This window comes from Crotalus tigris, unplaced genomic scaffold, assembly GCF_016545835.1.
Source record: "Crotalus tigris isolate CLP2741 ecotype Arizona unplaced genomic scaffold, ASM1654583v1 scf7180000017950.1190679, whole genome shotgun sequence".
Classification (NCBI taxonomy): domain Eukaryota; kingdom Metazoa; phylum Chordata; class Lepidosauria; order Squamata; family Viperidae; genus Crotalus; species Crotalus tigris.
This window is the reverse complement of record NW_024096740.1, coordinates 922,426-947,081: the sequence shown is the minus strand read 5'-3', so window position 1 is coordinate 947,081 and position 24,656 is coordinate 922,426. Positions and strand designations below refer to the sequence as shown.

The window sequence follows — 24,656 nt, the reverse complement described above, 5'->3', positions numbered from 1 at the left end:
TTCAGCGATGCTCATTTTCCAAATAACAGCTATCATGACAGATGTTCATAATTGCTCATTGCCGTTCACTGGGAGTAGATATCAAAGTAACTTCTCTAAAAGCTCCAGTACAGGACAAGAAGGGGGGGGGGAAAGCATGCATGCATGCAGACCAACTTGATTTCCAGTTCGAGTGGGCGGTCTGAAATAAAGTTATAAAAGTAGAAAAGTATATACAAGAACTCTGCCCTTCATACCTTAAGGCAGTGGTTCTCAACCTTTCTAATGCCGCAACCCCATAATACAGTTCCCCATGTTGTGGTGACCCCCAACCATTATACATCACCGGGTGCCAGGGGTGTGGCCAAAGAAAAGGGGGAAAAATGGCAGACAGCCTTGTTTGGCGCCCCCCGTGAAATGGTAGTTCGACCCCAAATGGGGTCCCGACCCACAGGTTGAGAACCACTGCCTTAAGGCAAATTCCCTTAGGCTTATAGTAGCCTGTTTTGCCAGCTCACACAAGACACTATTTCAGAAAGTAACCAAAGGGGACTGGATCACAAATACACTAAGCCACCTTCCTCCCAAAAAGCCACCATTCCCCCAGAGACCTAAAAACCAAGATTACATGGTCCTGTGGATCCATCTGCTATATGTTTAACTGACCCAGTAATGAGATTGTATGAAGGAAGAGCGTGGGAATCTCAAAGGTGCTTTTTCCAAAGGCAACTGGACTTTCTTTGAAGGCATTTTGCTTCTCAGCCAAGAAGCTTCATGGGTTATGAGAGGATAGTGTGTGTGTGTGTGTGTGTGTGTGTGTGTGTGTAGGGGAGGGAATGGCAATATCATATTTCTTTGCAGTCATGTGGTCTTTAGCATTCCCTCTGAGGGTGTTGAGGTTTGTAAGTGCCCTCAGGGTCACCTGAATCAGAGTACAAATAGGTGTTCAACCTTCTTGAAACTGCTGAAAGAACTGTATTGTAGATAATAGATAAGTGGTGTTTTATCCCTCTCCCTCCCCCCCCCCCGTTGAAAGAGGGCTGCTCAGTGTTAACATAGATGGCCTCTTTTGCCCTTTTTTCAAATCAATGGTCTCTCTATCAAAAAATATGGACTTTGCTGTGTTTAGATGAGTGATCTTTGTCTTTCAAATGCAGGTGGACTGCTGAATCTTGTCCTGATGGGTTTGTTCTCCTATGTTATGCCATGGAAGTGGAAGTGGTTGTTTTGTTTCACCAATGTACAGATCTGCAGGTCTCACTGCATTGTATTGCATATATCACATTGCTCATTGGTATTTTATCATTGGGGTGGACAAACCTGTGCCTTAGTGCAGGGATCCTGAACCTTGGCAACTTTGAGACTTATGGACTTCAAAGCTGGAGGAGGAATTCTGGGACTTGAAGTCCACAAGTCTTAAAGTTGTCAAGGTTGAGGACCCCTGCCTTAGTGTATCAATAGAAATGAGATCTAGTTAATCTGATTTTATACCTCTTATGTCTTATCTCTTGTAATGAAGGACTTGTAATGTAGATAGGATCATATTATGCTAGGACTTTATGGTCTAGATTGGCTTTCAGTCCATTCCAAAGCTGGATCAAAATGTTGACTTTTTAGCACTTAAGCCTTGATGATGATGATGATGATGATGATTATCTCTTGCATAATATATAACAATAGTAATAACTTCAATAGTCTTTCTAACATATATTCTTATCTTTATTATTGTATGGGCTATATTATTACATGATCTCAATAGCTTATTCTGTGTAATACTGTTTTACAAATGAAAAAGTTAGATTGGGACATAATTGGCTAATGATTATTAAAGCAATTTATTAGAAAAAGAGGAATTCAAAATTACTGTTCTGGTTATTTATATCCTTCAGTTTTTTTCCTCTGGAATATAATGGACCTATGAAGAATACTGCTTTATGAGATGTACATGAATAGACCAGCAAAGATGAAGCTAATTGTACGGGAAATGATTAAATTTTGGATACCGTGCCACAAAGGAACCAGAACTACATTTTGACACATGCCATAAATAAATCAAAGACAATCCGTCCCCACTCCCCATAAATCTGGAGGCCAAATTTAATTGATTCATATGTCAATTCATTACTGCCAGGAGGCCTTAGGGCATCAGAAAATTGTGTTCAAATTAAAAGAAGAAGAGAATTCGTTTTCAGACCTGGAAATTGGATGCTCAATCGAAGACTAATCAGAAGCAAACCACTGTTGGGAGAGAAGAACATCAATGACTTTTTCATTTCACAAAACATTTCATTATGTGAACACTTGAATGAATCAGGGGTTGGGGGAGAGATATCCTTAAGGGAAGATAAAGAAAGGCATGTGTTATACACCTTGTGCATCTTTTCTTTGTGTCAGGATGTTGGAAAAGGAGACACTGTATAGGCAATCCTTGACTTACAAGAGTACATTTAGTGACCGTTTGTAGTTAAACAGCACTATTTTTCAAACAACCTTTGCAGCATCCCTGTGGTCACATGATCAAAAGTCAAATGCTTGGCAACTGACTCATGTCAGCTTCTGCGACATAAGGCAATTACTGTATTCAACCATTGTAACTGATTACAGATAGTCGTCAACTTGCAACAGTTCACTTAGTGATCATTCAAAGTTACGATGACAGTGAAAAAAGTGGCTCATGACCTATTTTTCACACTTATGGCTGTTGTAGCTTCCCCATGGTCATGTGATCAAAATTCAGATGCTTGGCAACTGGCATGTATTTGTGACGGTTGCAGCATCCTAGGATCATGTGATCACTTTTGGCGACCTTCTGACAAACAAAGTCAACGGGGAAGCCAGATTCACTTAACAACAGGTTGACTAATTTAACAACTGCAGTGATTCATTTAAGAACTCTGGCAAGAAATGGGGCAAAATTCACTTGACAAGTTTCACTTAGCAATAGAAATTTTGGGCTCAATTGTGGTCGTAAGTCAAGAACTACCTGTGTGTATGTAGCACTGGTATGATATCTATGGCAGAATGAAGAATGTGACAATTCTATTATCCTTGATGAATAATGATGTCAGTGGAACTCAGGCAGCTGTGTCACTTCATGTGTGCATTGTTGTGTGTCTCTCTTATGCTTATTCTCTTTTAAACTCTTGCAGTTTTACAAGTAGGGCTTTATTACTGGATTAATTAACAGCAAAAACCATAATTTTAGAAATAAATTCATATAACCTAGGGTCTTTGATGCTTAGGAGTTGAGCTCCGTTTCTTCAGAGTATGTAGCTCCATAGCTACATTTTTTTCCTGGATTCTAGCTGCTTTCAGTTAACTCCCGAGGAAGGGAGGAAAGGGATTTGCAACCAGGAGGACCAGAAAGCTCATTAGCAGTTTGTATTAGGCTCCTAATGCTTGGGGACAGCAAACCCTTAATTTGTTCATTACCAGCCTCTTCACTCCGGAGTTTCAAAGTTTGATGTCATCACTATACAATAAAATCAGTGTAGCTTCATTAGATTGATTGGCTTGAGGTAGCTGGTGTTATAATGGATAAAATCTTGTGGGAGATGGAATGAAAAAGGCAAGTGTCCAATGCCCAATATAATGTTTGAGAAGGACATTTTGTAACAGCAGTATGAATGGGAATAGAGAAGAAAAGAGGTCAATCAATGAGGTTGTTTTCTTCCCTCTTCCCCTCACTCTTCAGATACCCTGAAGAATAGAATGAAAGAAATGGGTAGATGAGTCATTTTCACTAAAAATAGGGGGAACGTTAGCAATGGAAGGCCCACTTAGGCTGAGCCTGCTGACCAGAACACTTTTAGCAATTATATTTCCAATAAAAATAGGTTTGCTCTTATAACACTGGACACTTTTTTCCCCAGAAGTCTTTCTTTCTGAAAAACTTTTGGTGATATATCCTTTCAAACTGAACACAAATATAGATTCAGAATGACTGTAACACATAGTAATCTTGAGAAATATGAAATTAACATTTTATGTATTTAATTGCACGTTTCCAACACACTGCATTAGTTCAACAGGGCTAAAAGTGTTTTGCTGCTGTTTTTCCTTTGTATTCACTGTCTGATGCATCTCACTGCAGTGTCCGATAGTGACATGATTGTGTATGCTGTAAGAAGTTTGTCAACTAGCTGAATGTGGTTTGACGCTCTGTCAGATCCTGAAGTTGAAACTCAAATACTTTGGCCACCTAATGAGAAGGAAGGACTCACTGGAGAAGAGCTTGATGCTGGGAAAGATTGAGGGCAATAGAAGAATGGGATGACAGAGAATGAGGTGGCTGGATGGAGTCACTGAAACAGTAGGTTTGAGCTTAAATGGACTCCAGAAGATGGTAGAGGACAGGAAGGCCTGGAGGAAGGTGGGGTTGCGATGGGTTGGACATGACTTCGCAACTAACAACAAAAGTTGCCAAGAAAATTCTAAATGACATCCTTGAATGTTTTCCAGATGACTTTTTTTTGGGGCCCCACTAACAGAATACTTGGATTGCTTATCATTGATGATATATCTGATCTGTGGATCAACACAAATGCCTTCATGATCTTAAAAACATGATCTCAAATAACAAAAACCTTCACCTTCTCCGTTTATCACTTTCACAAAAAAAATTTATTAGTCCAAGTTTTATGTGAAGTGGAGGCAAAAATATCTTTGTTGGGTCAACAAGTAGTTTGTGTGCCACATTTTTCTGTCCTAGAACCAAATTTATTCAGATGGCTAATTCTTTTTAATATAATGCAATTCTTTTGCATGGCTATACATGTAACAACAATACTTGATATATCCAAGCTGGATTCCAAGCAGCAGAGCCAAATCTTTTAGATCTTTTAGATGTTCCAGTTGTATTTGGTGTACAGGATGTAGTTCAAAAACAGTTCCATGTTTTTGTATGTTACTTTCATGTGTGCAGCATAGCCAACAGGTATTAAAAATGTACCTGGACATTGCCATTTTGTAAGAGCATAAGGTTTCTATAAAGGGGTATGTGATAGGTAAAACTACAGATCTATAAGATACACTCAAAAATACAGGAAGTAAAATCTTTGTTGTCCAATGTAACCTGTAATGTAATGTTATTTGTTTACTTTGCTACTTAAGTTGATATTCTTGCTAAGTACAAAATTGTGTCTCCAGAAGCCTTGTGGTTTTATACTGCTCTTTGGTATAAATATCTGGCTTTTGCTAGGGCTTACGCTAGCCACAGAGAGAAATAATCATGATGATGATCATAGTGATATTGATATTTTCTAACTTTTTGTTGGCAAAGAACCTGCTTGAAAAACAATGGGTATTATTTTTGTATAATATCAGGGCGAAAAAAATCTTCTTTTTGCATTAGTGAATAAACAATCTATTTAAGGCATATATCCTTTTCTCTTTGGAATAGAGTTTTATTTTATTACTGCCCTCCTTGTTGCAAAAGGTAAAGAGGGGATGAATTCCAGAGAAATAAACAATGACAAACTTACACAATCACAAAGAATAAGAACATTTCAATGACTATAAAGATAAGAATGGTTAAAGCTATAGCCTTTCTAGAGGGATTATACGCCTGTGAAAATTGCAAACTGAAGAGAACGACGTCTTTGAATTATAGATCTGAAGATGCTTACTAAGGGGACCAGGAAATGCAAGAAGAATCCATCAGTGAATTCCTGGAATAAATAAAGAGTGCCTGCTCTCCTGAAGCAATGTTCAACAAAAAGAAGATAATATATTTGTGGCATGCAATCAGAAACAAAGCAAAATGATGGAATGTGTGTGGTGATGTCACAATGCAAGTACAAAAGTTTTCACTGTCATATTGCGATGCACATTTCATATTTGCTCCCCTCACAGCCAGTGCCTATACCAATGATCTTATGGGATAATAGAAATTATTCTCTTTGGAAAGGTTGATAAAGAATAATCAGAAGACGCTGAATAGAAGAATTAGAAGGGACTTTGAGGTCTTCTAGTCCAACCCCCGGCTCAAGCAGGAAACCCTATACAATTTCAGGCATATGGTTGTCCAATCTCTTCTTAAAAACCTCTTGTGTTGGAGTACCCACAGCTTCTGGAGGTAAGCTTTCCACTGATTGTTCTGATTTCTACACATTGTTCTAGCTATCAGGACATTTCTCCTTAATTCTAGGTTGCTTCTCTCCTTGATTACTTTCCATCCATTGCTTCTTGTCCTGCCTTTTAGCTGCTTTGGAGAATAGGTTGACTCCTTCTTCTTTGTGGCAGCCCCTGAGATATTGGAACACTGCTTTCCTGTCACCCCTCGTCCTTCTCTTCATTAAATACTGGGCTAGATCCAAGAAATTGCTAAAATATCCTTAGGGAGACAATGGATTATTGCTGGAAGTGACTCTAATTCAAAGTTGATATTCTTAAACTGCATCACATTTTTGTAGTTTTGCTTGCATGAATGCATCCTGAACTTTTGTTTTCATTCATATTCACTGAAAATTTGCCTTCAGGCAAATTGTCTTCCAAGTGAGATCTGACGGTTGATCTTCCAATCAGATATAATGTGATGTAGTGACAGAGGTATTAGAGTGGGAATGGAAACATCTAGCTCTCTGAGTAATTTTGGCAAAATCATTACTTTTCATCTGACCCTTCTTCCCAGAGTTGTTGCTGTGAAGGTAAAATAAAAGGAAAAAACCCCATGTGTCATAACTTAAAAAGCTAAAAGAAAGGCAGGGTAAAAATGTTAATGCTCACTATCATTACTGCCTCCATTTAAGGCATGTATTTTTTTTCATCCAAGATCATCTTTTGAAACGCATTACAATAAGGAAAATAGAGTGAAGAGTTAGCTTGCTACATATATGCAGTTTTAAAGCTTTGTTGTATAAAGATTTATTTTTTTGGCCTTGTGGGATTTGGTAATAGAGTTCAGAGACAGCAGGAGCTGCAGGTGGACTCAGCAATGATGTTAAATCTACAAATGTTCACTTTGTGATTTGCAGAGTTTGGTATCCTGAAACAACACATCAAAAGGATTCAGGGTATTTCAAAAGGTTTCAACAAAGAGTTTTAATACCTTAGAGTGGTTAATGGCTAAGGTCCTGGTACAATTACAGGTAGTCCTCAACGTATGACCACAATTGAGCCAAAATTTCTGTTATTAAGCAAAACAGTTTGTGAGTGAATTTTGCCCAGTTTTACGACCTTACTTGCCACAGTTGTTAAGTGAATCACTGCAGTTAAGTTAGTAGCATGGTTGTTTAAATGAATCTAGCTTCCCTACTGACTTTGCTTGCCAGAAATTTCAGAAAGGTAATCACATGACTCAGGATCACTGTAACCATCATAAGTATGAGTCAGTTGCCAAGTGTCTGAATTTTGATCACGTCACCATGCAGATGCTGCAACGACTGTAAGTGTGAAAAATGGTCATACACCACTTTTTCAATGCTATTGTAACTTTGAATCGTCACTACAGAAGCTGTTTTAAGTCAAGGACTACCTGTATTAATGTTTAATTATTAAAATATTATTTATTATTGTTATGTACAAACCAATGTGAAATCACACCTGCCACTTCTTTATCTGTTGTTGATCCTTCAGATGCATTTAGTTTTTCCAAAGAACTAGGCTGTCATAATGTATCAATATAGCTTATATGCAGATCCAAGCAGTGTGGCCTTTTGTAACTGAGAGATGGAAATTTTGTCTATGTGTGGGTTTTTTAACTGCTGTCCAAGATTTTTTTTTTTTTTTTGATTTGGCAGCAAAAAATGTAGATAACACTGAGATCACCCGAACTAGTTAATTATAGTATTGAACTCATTATTTGCTATCAGAATTTTTTTTTTTGCCAAAAACAATGTAAGGGTTTTGGCAAAAAATGTTATAAATTGCAAAATAAATTTGCAGGATGCTGCAAAAAGCCATAAATGTGGACCAGTTGCCAACTACCCATATCACAAAATCTATGTGATGGGGGGGAGGGGCAACCATCAGAATCTCAAAAGTTCAGAACTTGGAGGCAGTCCATCATAATTTTGAATTGTCACTAAGTGCAAAATTTAAGTAGTAGTCATATGTAAGTCATGCATTGTTTTGTTCAACATCCATGGTGATTCGCTTAATGACTGGAGGGTCATAAGCCCATCACAGTCACATGATGATTCATTTGGTGACCTCTGCACTTAGCAACAGAGTTGCTGGCTCCAGTTGCAATTTCTAAGCAAGGATTATTTATAAATTAATAAACCTATAAAATCTGTAATCACATAACATATTCAACATGGCAAATAACAGAATATGCTCATTATGTTTCCTTAGATTTCTATATGCGTGCATGTTCATATAATGTGGCTTTATATGTGGTGCAATCCTTTCTGTTTAATTTTGTTTCAATGGTTAAATATATTGTACAAACGCAGGAACCAGATCAACATAGTGAGCCATGATATTTCTGAGTAGGATTAGGTAAAAACCTAGCAAATGAATTTCCACAACATCCCCAGTTCAATTATTGTTAGCTCCGGATAATAGTTTAGTATCCTAGGTAATAACTGAGTGTGCTCTGCAGGAACAGCCTGTTAGGTTAGTTTCTGGTTCAATGTATTTTGCAGAAAATAGGTTAATGCAGAAATCCAATTAATCATGGTATATGAACATGACTCAAAGTCACAAACATCTTAGGGAAGAAAATATAACAGTAGGAAGAAAGAGGTTCCTGTTAGTTTTTTAAAGGCACTTCATAGGTGAAGAAGTGGAATGGAATGGAAATGTTAAAATTTCAGAGAAATATTGTACATGTAGTAGTAACTAAAACCCACTTGCCTTTAGCTGGATAAAGAGTTATTGTTTATATATCTCATATGGCATACATTTGTCAGGGAGATCTACACTTTATAGAGTAGTTGTGACAGCCTAATTGCTAGTTTGTTCAGTTTTATATCTCTGCTCTTATCCACAGCACACCACAGAGTGTGAACTAGTTTACACCATCAGCTAGTGGTGCTCAAATGGTGAGATCTTCCAGGGCTTCTTCCACCAATCTCAACTCGTGGCTGGGTAAATCAGCACCGGCTCACATTCCTCATGCAATTAGCCTTTCCCACCAGAGTGGTACCTATTTATCTACTTGCAATAATGCCTTCCAAGTTCCAGGTAGTTACAGTAGGGCAGGAGCTAGAGGCAAGTGATGGGAGCTAACCCCACCCTTCAGTGCCACCATAGCTCAGCAAATCCAGTGTCCTTAAGCCCCTGGATTTTCCACCATGGAGCTATCCCTCTTCTGATGCAACTCTTGCAATGAACAAAATCTATGGCACTTCATTCAGTAAAGATGATGACACAATATGTATTAATCCACCTTGTTTTCCTCCCTTCTCAATTCCTGCTTTTGTGTTATTATTTATTGTACTAGATTATTGTCTTTTTCCCCTCTTTTGTGACTGATTAATAAGCAATTGTATCTATGATTCTGGCCTCCCCCCTCATTTCTCGTTGCTTGGCACTTCCCTCTGTGATGATTTTTTCTACAGTTGTTTGTGAGACCACATATCTACCTTTACCACCCCGATCTTGACAAGAAAATGTGAGAGAAAGGAAGGAGAGAATAGGAAACTCTCTCCACTCTGATACATGAAGAAAAAGTCAGGGCAGGACTGCTTTCAAGCACAGATGTAGTATTTTTTCCAAAATAGTGGGGGGAAAAATACTACATAGTGGGAAAATGAATAGTGGTAATTTGTGTCCAAAAGGCTTTTGTACACCTTGGAAAAACATGGGTACTAAATTTGACCAGGTTTTGACAGATGGCAAAACCCACTACATTACCTAGTACTCACTACCCAGTACTCATATCCTGCCTAGTCACACTTCACATAAATGACAGCAATTGGTGAATATTTTTACTGCTGGCTTGTGATATTTGATGGGAAAATAAATGAAGTCAGGAAACTTCACCAACTGATTGCCTTAATTTCTCTTCCATTAACACTGTAAAGGCAATGTCATTCAGTGAATTCATTACAGAGAACAGAGCGGTAGGGCTGGAAGGCACCTTGGACATCTTCTAGTCCAGAGGTCCCCAATCTTTTAGGCACCAGGGACCAGTTACCTGGAGAGAGGTTTTTCCATGGACTGGAAGGGGTGTGGTTTTGTGTACTGCCTGCATCCTGAGCATGGGGCTTTCCTTGTTTGTGAGGACCGGTTGCTGGCATGCTGTGGCCCGGTACTGGTCCCAGACCTGGGGTTGGGGACCCCTGTTCTAGTCCAACTCCCTGTTCAAAGCAGGAGAAGAATAAGGCTTAGTGTGTGAAAAATGGTAGGGAAGCTGGGAAAGGAATGAAAGTCTGGGTAGACATAAACAATCAATAGATATAAGACAGGTCTGATGTCCCCTTTATCTCATACTTAATCCAGGTAACAAGGAAGCATTTCACAAACATGGAATCTGTGTTAATGAACACAATTATAAATGCAGGTGGAAAATTACTCTAACAGTTTCCAAGATTCTGATTTTATTCCAGACTAGCATTAAAGATATCTTGGTGAAATGTGTATAATTTTTGCCTCTTTGATCTTACCCCGCTTTTAACCTTAGGAATTTCACCATTCTGTCATTCTTGACATCAGAAGGGCAGACCAAAGCTCACCTTACTTTTGTTTCTTTCAATGCAGTCATGAAGAAAGGCCCACAATGATGTGACTCCTGACTTTAAAGTGTACTTTGTGCTCACATATTAAACTCCATATATATCCCTGGCTTTTTTTATGTCCAGTGAGCAGTGGTTGTTTTTGATGAAAAATATCAGTGCTACAGGATCACTTACATTAAAAGGAGCTCTGCTTCTATGGCAATTTTTTTGTAAAAAGGTAAAGGTTTCCCTGTCCAGTTGAGTTTGATTGTAGGGCATGGTGCTCATCTCCATTTCTTGGCTGAGGGAGCCAGTGTTGCCCAAAAAGAAGAAACAGGGGTGACATGATAGCAGTATTCCAGTATTTGAGGGGCTGCCACAAAGAAGAGAGGATCAAACTATTTTCCAAAGCACCAGAGGGCAGGACAAGAAACAATGATTGGAAACTGACCAAAGAGAGAAGCAACCTGGAATCAAGGAGAAACTTCTTAATAGTGAGAACAATTAACCAGTGGAACAGCGTGACTTGTGGGTGCTTCATCACTGGAGGTTTTTAAAGAAGAGACTGGTCAGTCACTTGTCTGAGATGGTATAGGTTCTCCTCCTAGAGCAGGGGGCTGGACTAGAAGACCTCCAAAGTCCCTTCCAGATTCTATTCTATTCTATTCTATTCTATTCTATTCTATTCTATTCTATTCTATTCTATTCTATTCTATTCTATTCTACCAGCATGGCTATACACCAAAGGTGCACTGAATACTGTTACCTTCCCACCAAAGTGGTATCTATTAATCTACTCACGTTTAAATGCTTTCAGACTGTTAGATGGGCAGGAATGGGAGCTCAGCATCTTTAACCACTGAGCCATCAGGTCCCCTGAAATGTTTGTATCAGCTTATTAGCCTAACTTGCATTCCTTTCCTTTGCCCTGCTCTTGTTGAAGCTGTTTCTTATCAATAAGGCAAAGTGGGTGGTTCTGCTTCCAGGGTACTGTGACATCTGTCAATGAAGTTTTTGGATTTGCTCCTATCTGTCTTGCAGCCCTTCAGTGTTTCACTTCAGCTGTTAGGTGACAGGGGTTTATTTTCAGGCATTTGTTTGAAGGGAGAGAAACATTGATCAACGTCAGCTGATGTCAGTTTAGGAGCCCAGAAGCAGGAAGGAAAACCTTTGTCTTATCAGCCAGATTATGTTGGGCAGTTTTCCAGTCTGCTATTAGCTAACTCTTGAGATGTTTTTAAAATAATCCCTGAAAGTTGGCAAACTGTCTGTAGGAAAGTTTAATAAAACATTGTATAAATTGAACTGTGCCACCAAAATACACTTCAGGCTGCTTTCTGCAGGAAAAACCTTTTCCTTGATTACTCAACATTACTCCAATGTTCTGTATTTGTGAAAAATATTCAGGACTTGCAAAAGCAAAATTATGCATTAAGACTGAAGAGGCCCTCATTTAACTAAATGTGCAGGCAGAACTGCTTTGGAATGGGGAAAACCGGAGATTAATTTCATTCTCTGCCTGTCCAAAATCCCAAGTAGAGGAATCTGGGGAAGGCTACATCTGTTTGAATAGCTCCACTGTAATAGCTCTGCAATTGTTTATATTGCTTGGATGAATAATAGAACTTCTTTGAGTCATTATTCTTGCTTGGGATTAAATTATAAGAAATTCTGAAGGGGAGATTCAAGTTGTAGCCTGTCTTTTAGTTATTTGAACCAACATACTATTTTCAGAGCATGTTTTTCCATTTGGATTCAAGACATTGTAGATCAGGGATGTCAAACTTGCAACGTCATGTGACATGTCGCGATGTATCACAACTTTTTTGCCATTGCCGGCAATGGGGTGGGTGCGGTTTCGCTATGATGCATCCGGCCAATCGGCCAGCAGTTTGACACCCCTGTTGTAGATGCTTAGTCAATACAGCTTTTGTGGGAAGACTGTGCTAATTAGGAAGATGTGATTTAATCTATGGAGTTTGCTTCATGTTCAGCCCATTATAGATCTGAAATACAGGGTAAAACAACTGGGTTATCAACAAATAATAACCTATCCATATTCTAATTTTTTTCCATTCCATCATGTTTAATTCCTAGTAACTGCCTGGATAGATCCCTGCAGTTTTCTTAGCAATGTTTTTCAGAAGTGCTTTGCCATTGCTTCCTTCCTAGAGCCGAGAGAACATGACTGGCTCAAAGTCACCTCGCTGGCTTTGTGCCTAAGGCAGGACTAGAACTCATACTTTCTCAGTTTCTAACATGATGTCTTAATCAGTATACCAGATTGGATCTGATAACTATTTTAAGCTCAATCAAATAAATTAACAGGACCGAAATGATGATGCTTTATGGATCTGTTTATTGATAAGAGATGGGATATGAAAAAAAGAGAACATTTGTTGTAATTTAAGAGGTGAAAAATTATTTATTTATTATGATAATAAAATTATTTATTTCTGTGATGAAGGTTGGAAATATTTATTTTCTATGTGCTTGCTTTTTGCACTTTTTATACTTTCTTTCCATTTTTCTATTTTTCCTTTAGGTTGTATTTGTTTATATTACTGTAATTATAATCTTTAATAAAATTATTTGGAAAAACAAAACATTAGGGCTATCGCCATAGATGTGATGGAATGTAGTAAACTGGATCCCCAGGCGGTAGGAGGTGGATTACAGAGGTATAGGAGACAGCACAGTAATATAAATCAACTTTGATCTGCTAGTCTCTGTTCTGTTATTTCTGATTCTGGATGTTGCTATTTCCAGAAGTGGTGCATTCTTTTCAGATAATCTCTTCTTGATGGATTTGTAGTAACATATCATTATCTCTGTTTCCAGTCTTTGTATATTTTTGACTAATATTTTTAATCTTTATATATTTGCGATGGATATATAACTCTTCTTCCAGTTGTTCCGTTGCTCTCTTGGTCTGGTCGCTCAGCCAATAGTCCTAAGTCCTGTAGCCCATTTTTTTTAACCAAATGTACAGGACGTTCTTGTTGATTCTAGTGATGAACTGTATCTCAATCAACCAGTGGAACAGCTTAGCCCTGGAAATCGTAGGTGCTCCATCGCTGGAAGTTTTTAAAAAGAGACTGGACAATCACCTATCTGAGATGGTATAAGTCCTCCTGCTTGAACAGGGGGCTGGACTAGAAGACCTCCAAGGTACCTTCTAGCTCTATTCCATTCCATTCCATTTCATTCATCTGGCTCTTCTGAATCAGACCTGTCCATTCATATAGTTGAATCTTTGGCATATGTCAGAGCACACAACCGTATCAAAGTAGTACCTCACTCAGGATTTATTTATTTATTTGGCTGCCCATCTCACCTAAGCATCTCTGTGTAACTTATAACAGATTAAAATCCAATAAAAACAAGTTAAAAACCAATGCACTAACATAAAAAACCTATTCATAATCATAAAAATATAGAAAAATGATGATAGGCTATAGATGTCCTCCTATATCAGCTCAATATAGACATTGAAAAAGCTTTTCTGCTCACACACACACACACACACACACACACACACACACACACACAAGGCACAACAGTAGAGTCATGTCTTCAGAGTTATTCTGAAGGCCAGGAAGGTTAGAGATAATCTAAGGTTTAGGAAGATGATGTTCCACAGAAGGGGCTCCAGATGATCCATAACACCCCTTTGCTGATAGCATCCTTCCATTACGAGTCTTGGTGGTGCAGTGGTTAGAATGCCATATTTCAGGCAAACTCTGTCCACAGCCTGGAATTCGATCCTGTTAGGGTTCAAGATTGACTCAGCCTTCCATCCTTCTGAGATTAGTAAAAGGGAGCAATATGCTGCCATTGTAAACTGCCCAAAGTGTGCTGTAAAAGGCTACCACAATATCTGGTGCAAAAATTATAGAAATCATAGAGAGGGATTATATTTTTCCTCTGAATAAACTCCAGGAGAAGCATTTGTAGATTTCTGGAAAGAAGCAGTGCTTGGTTGCCATTGTGAATGTTGTAAACAACTTGAAATATATTGTTTGAGCATGTTTTTCCCCTTAGTTGTTTTTGGTGGCTTATTTATGCTACTTTTTTTACTTTTTTTCTTTGTTTTTCATATTGTGGTTTTTTTAAAAAATTGGACTGTTAGTTATCCATTAGGACTGAAGCAGGATCTAAATATTAGCAATAAATTAGCACTTAGATCTTTAAAAGGCAAGTTCAAGTTCTACATGGACTATTATCTATTCAGTGCTGACAATTTGTCTGCAATTGTGATTAACCCAGCAATATTTTATTTCTGATTTTTCTCATAAATAAATCAATTCAGCCCACCAAGTCTAGACAAACATTTGAAATAAAGATGAATAGTTACAATGACTCATCTTTGAGATGTGCAGAATTATTCTAATAATGAATTATATTAGTATTCTTTCTCCTGAAATATTACTTGCATAAATACCACACATGCAGAGGGCTTGCAGAGGAAGAATCGTTTTACAGAATATATAACCTCATTAATTCTTCTGATAAAGATTAATTAGGAAACTTTCAAATATATCATATTTCCATGTTTCCAAGGAATGTTGTTGCAGTCTTCAGAACATAAGTCTACCTAGTTCCCAAATGTCTTAAACATATAGTTGATGTATGATTTGAATTATTGTTTACATTGATACAAATCTATTTCACCTGTTGCATGCAACTATTTCCCTCAAAGCAAATGCAGTGAGGAGTCCTTTCAAAAACTTTATTCACCACTGATCCCTCTCTCCAGTTGTGAATTCAAATGAGGGCTCTGTGATTTAAGAGGAGTATTTGGACACCTAATTAAACCCCAAAATGGACAGGTTTCTGCAAGCCGGTCATGATAACCTTAGGTGTAGTGTGGATTTCCACCAAAGAGAAAATGTTAGTAGAACACATAAGTTATAAGTGAAGTTTAGATAATCTATGATCAACCCATATCCCTCAAAACACAGTAAACCACAGAAATGTTGCAACTGCTTTGCATAACGCATAAGAAGGTCTTCTTTTGCAACCTCAGTTTTTTTTCTGTTTCTTTGTAAAGTTCTTCTCTTTTCAAAAACACAGTGGAAGTGCTGGGAAGTTTCAATTTTTCTAGAGATTACTAGAATTATCATGTACCTTGAATGGCAAAGTGGAGGGCCATTATTATTTTAAAGAGTTTAGTGACATGTTTTGATTTCTTCTTCATACTAAAAACAATCTAAAAGTTTAGAGCTTATTCTGAGCTAACCTTTTCCCTTTTCCCTTTTGTTTACTGAATAAAGGAGAAATGGGTGGTGGGGGGGAGGAAGAAACATTCATGTAGCTTCAAAGCTTTTTTCACTGTGAAAGTCAAAGATATTCCATTTCCATTCCTGAATGATATGCTACCCTGTCAAGATCAGGTCTTGCAATCTCCTGACCATAACAGAGCCATGAGGTCATGGTGCTAAAATCCTTGGGGTTGTTGTTTATTTGGAGATACTGCATGAAACCTGGATACTGTGTAAATTGGCTGCTCTTGGGAAATCTTGCTGTCATTATTAAGTTGCTTCTGTGATTTGGGTATTATCTTATATGATATGTATGCTTTTTATGTTATGTCTTGAAATCTGTTTGCTTGAGCTAATAATCAAGCTTAAAATTCCTTTATTTATTTGAGTATTCATTGTCTCTTTCTTTGATTTGATTTTATTACTTTATTCTCTTATTTATTTATTATATTATATTATTTATTTGGTCAAGTGTGGTTAGACACACAGGGAATTTGTCTCTGGTACACTGAGTGCTTCTGTACTGGAGACAAATTCCTTGTGTGTCTAATCACACTTGGCCAAATAAATATAGTATAAGTCTCTGGATCCAAAATAACAAATTGCCTGGGCACCTGATCACTGCCCTGACATTTGACAAAACAGTATCTCACTAGGATAAGGTGGTGGAACAAAAGGTATATCTATAGAGATGATTACAGCACTTAAGTGAGCAAGGAGGAAATTGTAGGAGTATTCACCATAGAATACAGCATACAAAAGACACATACATTCAGCTTCAGGATGATGGTCATTAGTTATTCCTGGGTTTAACAGATAAGTGGAATTTTTCAGCACCAAGGACAGGGAATGAATATTCCCAGTATGCAAATAGGAACATGGAATATTTACTACTTATTAAAATAAAGGAAGGAAGGAAGGAAGGAAGGAAGGAAGGAAGGAAGGAAGGAAGGAAGGAAGGAAGGAAGGAAGGAAGTTTTCTTTAGAGAGAAGTCATTGAGTTACTTGAGAAACTTGTAGAATGTGCTTTTATGAAGCATTCAACTTAGTTACTGAGTTAATCACTTTCTGGTGTTCGGTATCTCTCAGAGCATAAATAAAAAATCTACAGTATTAGAACACCACAGACCAGTGATTCTCAACTTTTTCTTCATTGTGGATCCCTTTTGTGCCCCGGACCATGACCATGGACCACCAAGACTTAACTCAAGATTTAAATCATAACATTTTTTTCAAGCCTTTGCAGACCCCTGTGATGAAATCATGGCCCTCCAGTGGTCCGTGAACCACTGGTAGAGAAACACTGCTATAGACCAAATAGAAATCTAACCAAGGTTAATATAAAGCCAGTTTGGCATGTTTCACAAATGCATCTATTAATAACATGTTATATTTGAACCTCAATTTAAGTAATCCATTTTGTATTCCAACTTATCACTCCATCACTCTAAGAAGTAAAGCAAAAGAAATTTCTCCCCATTTATATGCAGATCTTTAAAGCCTTGTCATGCAGTCTTGGTCAAAAAGATATCTTAGAACTTTCAATGATTGATCCTATTAGATAAGCAACCCTTTTCTAAATGCCCAGTGGTGTGGATAATGGAGAAGACTGAAGTAATGGAGGGAAACATCAAGAAAGGCCTTAGAAATTGACTCGGTTTTGAGAACATGGGTTTAACTAATGTTAAACTGCCCAATTTGGTGGGTGGTAGCTTGCATTATACAATATTATTATTGGTGAGTCTGAAAGCCTGCCCAGACCTTTGCCAAATGTATATTTCTCTTGAAATGTCACAATTGTCTAAACATGTTTAGTCAAGCCAGACTCTTTATAAAAAAGAGATAAGATGCCTCAAGAAGAAGGCATTTTTTAAAACTTTTCTGTCTCTTTCAGCTAGCAAAACATAAAGCAATCAAAGCCCCAGGGTAGAGTCCAAGATCTCAGAAGCAAGCAGGCACATTATGAGATGCCAGGCATGACAAATCAATCCTGTTAAATTTTCAGGCAGCATGAATATTACTTTTAAACCCCAAAGCTTTCATTTCTACACTTCACAGCAAAGTAAAGAGCTTTCTGGCAAGTAAAGAATGAATTAATCATCATTTTGACATTAATCATCCCCTAAATTCAGGTCTCAAGTAAATGTGAATATAAGGAGTTTAACATCTGACAGCTGGCTTTTGTCAGGAGACTTTCAGAAATGTGTTCCCCAAATACAGGTGCTTATTACATAGGGACAATGTTCTTACTTTGGGAAGAACAATAAGCAGCCTCTCCAGCAGAATATATTCCCCTAAGCACTGGGAGTAGATTGGATAATTGCACACTAGAAGCTTGACTTGGCGCCAGTTTGCTGTTGTTTTTAATGGTTTGATCGGTTTAGTTTGATAGTTTTAATGTGATTTTACATGTTTTAACTTTTGATTGGGAGCCATCTAAAGTGGCTTGGAAGATGGATGGTTGAGTAAATGTTTTAAATAAGTAAATAAAGTAACATTCTCCAATCACAATCCAGCTCAATTACTGGTACTCCTTCTCCTTTTTCTGACTGCAGTAAGTTATGAAAATATGCTGGTGTCACATAGTAGATATAGAAGTTAAAGTGGAGAATTCTGTTGAATATTTACCCCCCCACATACACACCAAAAGACTTCAAGAGAGAGTGAGGTTTAGCATTAGAGCAGTAAAAGCATTGATCTACTACATAACTGCAATAAAAAGGTCAGATTCCACACCAAGTTAATTCAGAAATGACTCCAAGATAAAAATGTTAATGCCCCATAAGTATAAATTCAGAATGTTAGTTCAGATCCAGTCACTGTTTTTCCTTTTTCTTTTAAAGATATTACCAACCTAAGAAAGCTTCAGAAAGCAGCTTCAAGAATATTGTTTCATCATGAATAAATTAGGAGTTTAATGGGAACGGCTACGGGAATTGAGTATGTCTAGTTTAATGAAGAGAAGGACAAGGGGGGACATGATAGCAATGTTCCAGTATCTCAGGGGCTGCCACAAAGAAGAGGGAGTCAAGCTATTCTCCAAAGCGCCTGAAGGCAGGACAAGAAGCAATGGATGGAAACTAATCAAGGAGAGAAGCAGGGCTTTTTTGTCATAGAATTCCCAGAACGGAGTTCCGGCACCTTTTTTGGATGGAACCTTGTAGGGTAGGCAAGGCAGGTTGTGTGACAAGTGTGAGTTCCAGCACATTTTTTTTTTTTTTAGAAAAAAAGCATTGGAGAGAAGTAACCTAGAACTAAGGAAACTTAGGAAACTTCCTGTTAGAACAATTAACCAGTGGAACAACCTGCCTCCAGAAGCGGTGAATGCTCCAAAACTGGAAGTTTTTAAGAAGAGACTGGACAGCCATTTGTTTGAAATGGTATAGAGTTTCCTGCCTGCTATAGGGTTTCCTGCCTGAGCAGGGGGTTGGACTAAATGATCTCCAAAGTCCCTTCCAACTATTATTATTGTTGTTGTTATTATTGTTGTTGTTGTTGTTGTTGTTGTTGTTGTTATTATATCTATTTTTTAGTTTGAAAAGAAGTGAAATTTCACACATGTGGTAAACAGGCATGCAGCTATCCATAATGTGGAAAAAAAGGAGAGAAAATGTAACCCATTAAAAGCAAATTCAAAAGGAAATTTAATCAAATTCTTAATGTTGAGCATTTCAACAGGATCTTATAAACAAACATGCTTGGTAACTAAAATATATATTATAGCTAGAGAAGATCTTAATCTTAAAGTTTATTTGTGAGTAAAATCAAGGAGATGAGTGCAAATATAAAATTTTAATGAGAGAAAACAATGAAGGCTCAGTAATTTAAGTTAGCTGTTCCAAGAATTTTATACGCATTAATATGTGTATTAGTTTGGCTGTGTAGGTGAATAAAAAATTTGGGCTGAATTGACTCCATTAGTTTTATTTAGCATGCATTTATAATTGCTAAAAACCAACAAATACAGTATATATTGGTTTTGATGGTCTTCTTTCTGTATGAATTTAATATTAATTTTATCCATGCTAAGCTCCTTTTGTAAAAATTTTGCCCCAGAAAAGGATTTCTGCATCAGTATCTGTAGCTGGTTCACAACTATCAATTACAATCAAAATGTCTTGTTTTCCCCATTATGTTTATCCTTTTGGGTATGTTTCAGTCTGCTCACATGAATAAAAGCTATATTAAAGAAGAGAGAAGGAAGGAGGAGGACAGAGCTGCTACAGAGAAGGCTGAGGAACACTAATTGCATACTTAAGATGCACTGAGTATTTGTAGTCCTAGGCCCTAGGATACATTACTGCCTTTCCTCTCATAATTTGCAAAGCTCTCAAGACTACCTTACTAGTCAATCATGCTTGACTAATTGTTGGAAATTCCTGTGTTGTTGCATTACTAATTTTAGTTTTTATTTTATTGTTAGCTTTTTTTCAGTAGAATTTTTTTTAACTTTATTTTTCACTCAGAGTCTGTCTTGATTGGTATAGACTACAAACATCGTAAATAAGTACATAAATAAATAGCCAATAAACACAATGCTTAATTCAAAAGCCCAGTGCTAAATATTGACCTGTTTATACAGTATATAAAAATCTCTATATATTACAAACTAAACCACAAATATACTTCTGGCTTTTGTAATTCTGTTTAAACATATGTAATCTCTGCCTTTCAAAATTTTGGATTATTAATACAAATTGTTTTCTCCTTGAGGTGAAAGAATATAGTTAATGGATTCAACAAGTGACATGCACACATGAAAATGGATGCCATTAGAACAATGTCTTGTTTGTTTATTTGTTTTAAAAAATAAAAATATAGTTCATTGTTTCTGAAACTGTGTTGAAATGAGTAAACTGGATCACTGAAATGAAGTCTAATCACCAACACAATCTTTAAAAGAATTTGAAATCCTTTAAACCATAGACAAAAGCCAATAAAGCTTCTAAGGAAGAAAATCAATATGAAGTCTTAAAGGTTTCTCTCCCTCTCTCTCACTTACACAGACAGCAAGCTTTCTTTCTGAAGCTGTTTTTCCTGTGTCTTCGACAATATCCACAAAGCCTGATTCTTCCTTTCGCCTGCACGAATCCATCACTAAGGTAAAGGCAATTAAGATGTCTCATCTCACAGTGATTTCATGTGAACCAATCATGAATGAATAATTCACTGTTTTCAGAGGTGTTTGAAAGCATTTATTGATGAGCCTCTACTGACAGTTTGATTGATGATTTAAATGCAGCCACAGTATTATTCTGTGCATAGTTCTTTCAAAAGAGAGTCCTGCTGAACTCGTGGGGGTAACTCCCAAGAAGGTAAGTATAAGATTCGAGGCTTAAGTCTTATGTTTCAGGATTCAGAATAAGGAGATTTCCAAATTCAGGCATAAAGTTTCACTCATTCATTGGAAGAGCAGTTGTAAGATTGTTTCTAACACACTAGGTCAAATACCAAACATCTGCTGCATTTAATATCCCAAGATATGTTATGCTTTTCATGTGATCAGGAAAAGATTCTACACAGATCTTTTTTGTCCAGATGAAAAAATATTTGTCTTTCATGAACTAGGAGAGATCTCAGGTAAAACAGAAAATATGTATGTGCTGAAGTGGAGAAAGGTGATACGCTAAGGTGGTCTTCCTTCAGTCCCAGGTTTAAAATTGGGAATTAAGAATACAGTTATCCAGTCTTGTAAAATAAATGGATTCAAGTCTTAAGAAATATATGTTTATTGTGATTTAAAAATGGATAATGCTTATCTGTGTTTAATGCATCTCTCAAAGAATGTTTTTCAAACATCTGCATATGAACTTTTTGGTGTTAGGATTTTTTTTAACTCCTGTGATTTAGTCCTGTCCAACTGTAGCTCTATTTTGGAGTCAAGTTATAGCATATGTTTAAGCAAATTTGGAAAGAACTGTAATAATGGATAACATAATTACAATGTTAAATGGGAAATTCACTCTTTTTTTTCTTGCTTTATCAAGTCTGTGGCTCAGCAAAAGATAATCCTAATAAATGAAAAGAAATATATGTAAGGACCCACCCCACTTTGCATCTTAAGAAGACAGAACTCTTGGAATAGCTCTTCCAACAGGAATCCTTTATTAAGAGAAAATGGTTGCAGGCATGCTAGACAGGACTTGGGGTTCAAGCTCTCCCATTCAAGGTTTTAAGGGGTTCCCCAGTAGTCCCACCCAATCAACCCCCCTTCCAGTGATAGTTTCAAGTATCACAATTCCATCCCCTTTCTTCTTCCGTCTGGATGGAGACTTCAGATAACTACATGAAAGGCAATTACTCTTCTTTGATATGTTAAAGCTTAGAGGCCACAATAAACACACATTCAGTCCTTTGAAGTGTGCTGAAGGAAGTGAGGGCCATAAAGCCCCTTTGCTCTCCCCCTTTTCTCCCTCTTATGGCAGAATCCAGAGAAGGCAGAATTGGGAGTTTCTATGTTTGATAATTAAAGATGAAATATAATTGGATTCTGACATCCGGCCCCTCTTAACAATAAGAGAGATCCACCTGAAAGAAAACACAAGTAAAAATTTAGTTAGGCTTGTTAGGATACTCTGTGTGAAACTTCTTCAATAGCTTCGGGGCTCTGACGTGACGTTTATGGACCCACTCATTTTGTGAGGCAGGGAGGTGTTTCCAGGCAACTAGGTACTGAGTTGTTCCATGATATCTCCTAGAGTCAAGGATCTCTTTTATTTCGAAGTGTTGTTCCCCCTCCACCATGATTGGAGGTGGTGGGGGGGGGATTTTTGGCCGTAGAGGTGACTGATGCTCTCTTTTCAGCAAGCTGCAATGAAAAAATGGGTGTATTTGCCTGAGGTTTTTGGGTAATTCTAATTCTACTGTTACTGGATTTATGATCCTTTTAATTGGAAAAGGTCCTATATATTTTTGTCCAAGTTTTTTACAGGGCTGTAGGGACTTTAGGTATTTTGTAGATAAGTACACCATTTCTCCTATAATGAATGGTGTAGGCTCAACCCTTTTTTTATCGGCTTGTGCTTTGTATGCCCGCCTAGCTTCATCTAGTGATTTTCTGACTATTGGCCAGGTGTTTTGTAGGTTTTCCATCCATTCTTTCAGTGAAGGGATCGTTGGTTCTTTTGGGGTTAACTCTGGCATAGGGTTGAAACTTTGGCCGTTGGCTATTTGAAAAGGAGTGTAGCCTGTGCTGGAGTGGACTGCATTATTGTAGGCAACTTCTGCAAAAGGAAGTAAGTCCGTCCAATCACTCTGTTGGAAATTTAAAAAACATCTCAAATATTGCTCAAGTACCGACTGGCAGCGTTCCGCTTGTCCATCTGTCTGAGGGTGATGGCTAGATGTCAGTCCCTGAGTGGTCCCTAAGAGGGATAAAAATTCCTTCCCAAATGTAGACGTAAATTGCACTCCCCTATCAGAGATGATGCGTTGGGGTGCCCCGTGCAATCTGTAAATGTGCTGGATAAAAAGTTTTGCTAAGGCCTTTGCAGTGGGAATTTTTTGGCAAGGGATAAAGTGCACCTGTTTGGAAAATAGGTCCGTGACTGTCCAGATAACAGTATTCCCATTGCTTTCAGGCAATTCCACTATAAAATCCATGGCTATTTCCCTCCAGGGGGCTGAGGGACTTGCCACTGGTTGTAACAGCCCTGGCGATTTCCCTTGCAACCTCTTTGCTGATGCACAGGTTGGGCAGCTGGCAACATAACTTTCTATGTCCTTTTTTATTGATGGCCACCAAAATTGCCGTTTAATTAAGTGTAAAGTTTTTACAAATCCAAAATGCCCTGCTGATTTTGTGTCATGGCAAAGTTGCATGAAAGTTAGTCTTTGAGTTGTTGGTATATATAACTTTTCCCCTACCCAAGGCAATCCGTCTCTCATTGTGCACACATGTTTGTTTTTCTGGAACCAATCATCTGTTTCCAAACTTTTTCTGAATTCAATCCCAGTTTGGCTGTCCAGTTGTGGTTTTATTTTGGCTTGGGTTCTTGTGGTTACTGGCGCTGCCAGTTGTGATTCTGCCATTATTGGTCTAGAGTCTGTGGTTCGTGCGCTGTTATATTGGGGCATGCGAGATAGTGCATCTGCCAGGAAGTTCTTTCTTCCTGGTAAATGTTTGAGCTTAAATTGGAATTGGTGAAAATGCTGGGACCAGCGGGCTTGTTTGGGATTGAGTTTCCTGGAAGTTTTCAGGGCTTCTAAATTTTTGTGATCAGTCCATACCTGGAAGGGGATTTTGTTGCCTTCCAGGAACTGTCGCCACGTGAGTAATGCCCAACGTATCCCATAAGCCTCCTTCTCCCATACGGGCCAGCGCTGTTCTGTTTCCGTGAGTTTCTTAGATGTATATGCACAGGGTTGCAATACTGCATCATCATTTTCTTGTAATAGCACAGCCCCCACTGCCACATCACTTGCATCTGCCTGTATTATGAAGGGCTTGTCCATATCTGGGTGCCTTAGTACTGGTTCGGCAGAAAAAAGTCTCTTTAGTCTCTCAAACGCTGCTTGGCACTCCATTGTCCATGTTAGTGGCTGGCTAGGTTTTACTGAGGATGTTCCCTTCGTTTTTAGTAAGTTGGTGAGGGGCAAGGCTATCTGTGCAAATGAGGGGATGAATTGGCGGTAAAAATTTGCAAAGCCCAGGAAACTTTGTAGTTGCTTTCTTGTGCGGGGTGGTGCCCATTCTAATACTGCTCTGACCTTCTCTGGGTCCATTTCAATGCCCTGTGGGGATATGCGATAGCCTAGGTAGTCTATCCTTTCCTGGTGGAATTCGCATTTTGAGAGTTTGGCATATAGG

At 38.0% G+C, this 24,656-nt stretch overlaps 1 protein-coding gene across 1 annotated transcript in view; it reads left to right on the top strand.

Annotated features, from left to right (window-relative positions):
- LOC120308837 (inactive N-acetylated-alpha-linked acidic dipeptidase-like protein 2) overlaps positions 1 to 21,012 on the top strand; it is a gene marked incomplete at its 5' end in the record, with an annotated part of 217,147 nt that extends 196,135 nt beyond the window's left edge. Inside the window, one exon of the mRNA XM_039345376.1 lies at positions 20,854 to 21,012. Within this exon, the coding sequence (XP_039201310.1) occupies positions 20,854 to 21,012 (159 nt within the window). The remainder of the gene's footprint in view (positions 1 to 20,853) is intronic.
- Positions 21,013 to 24,656: the final 3,644 nt, after the last annotated feature.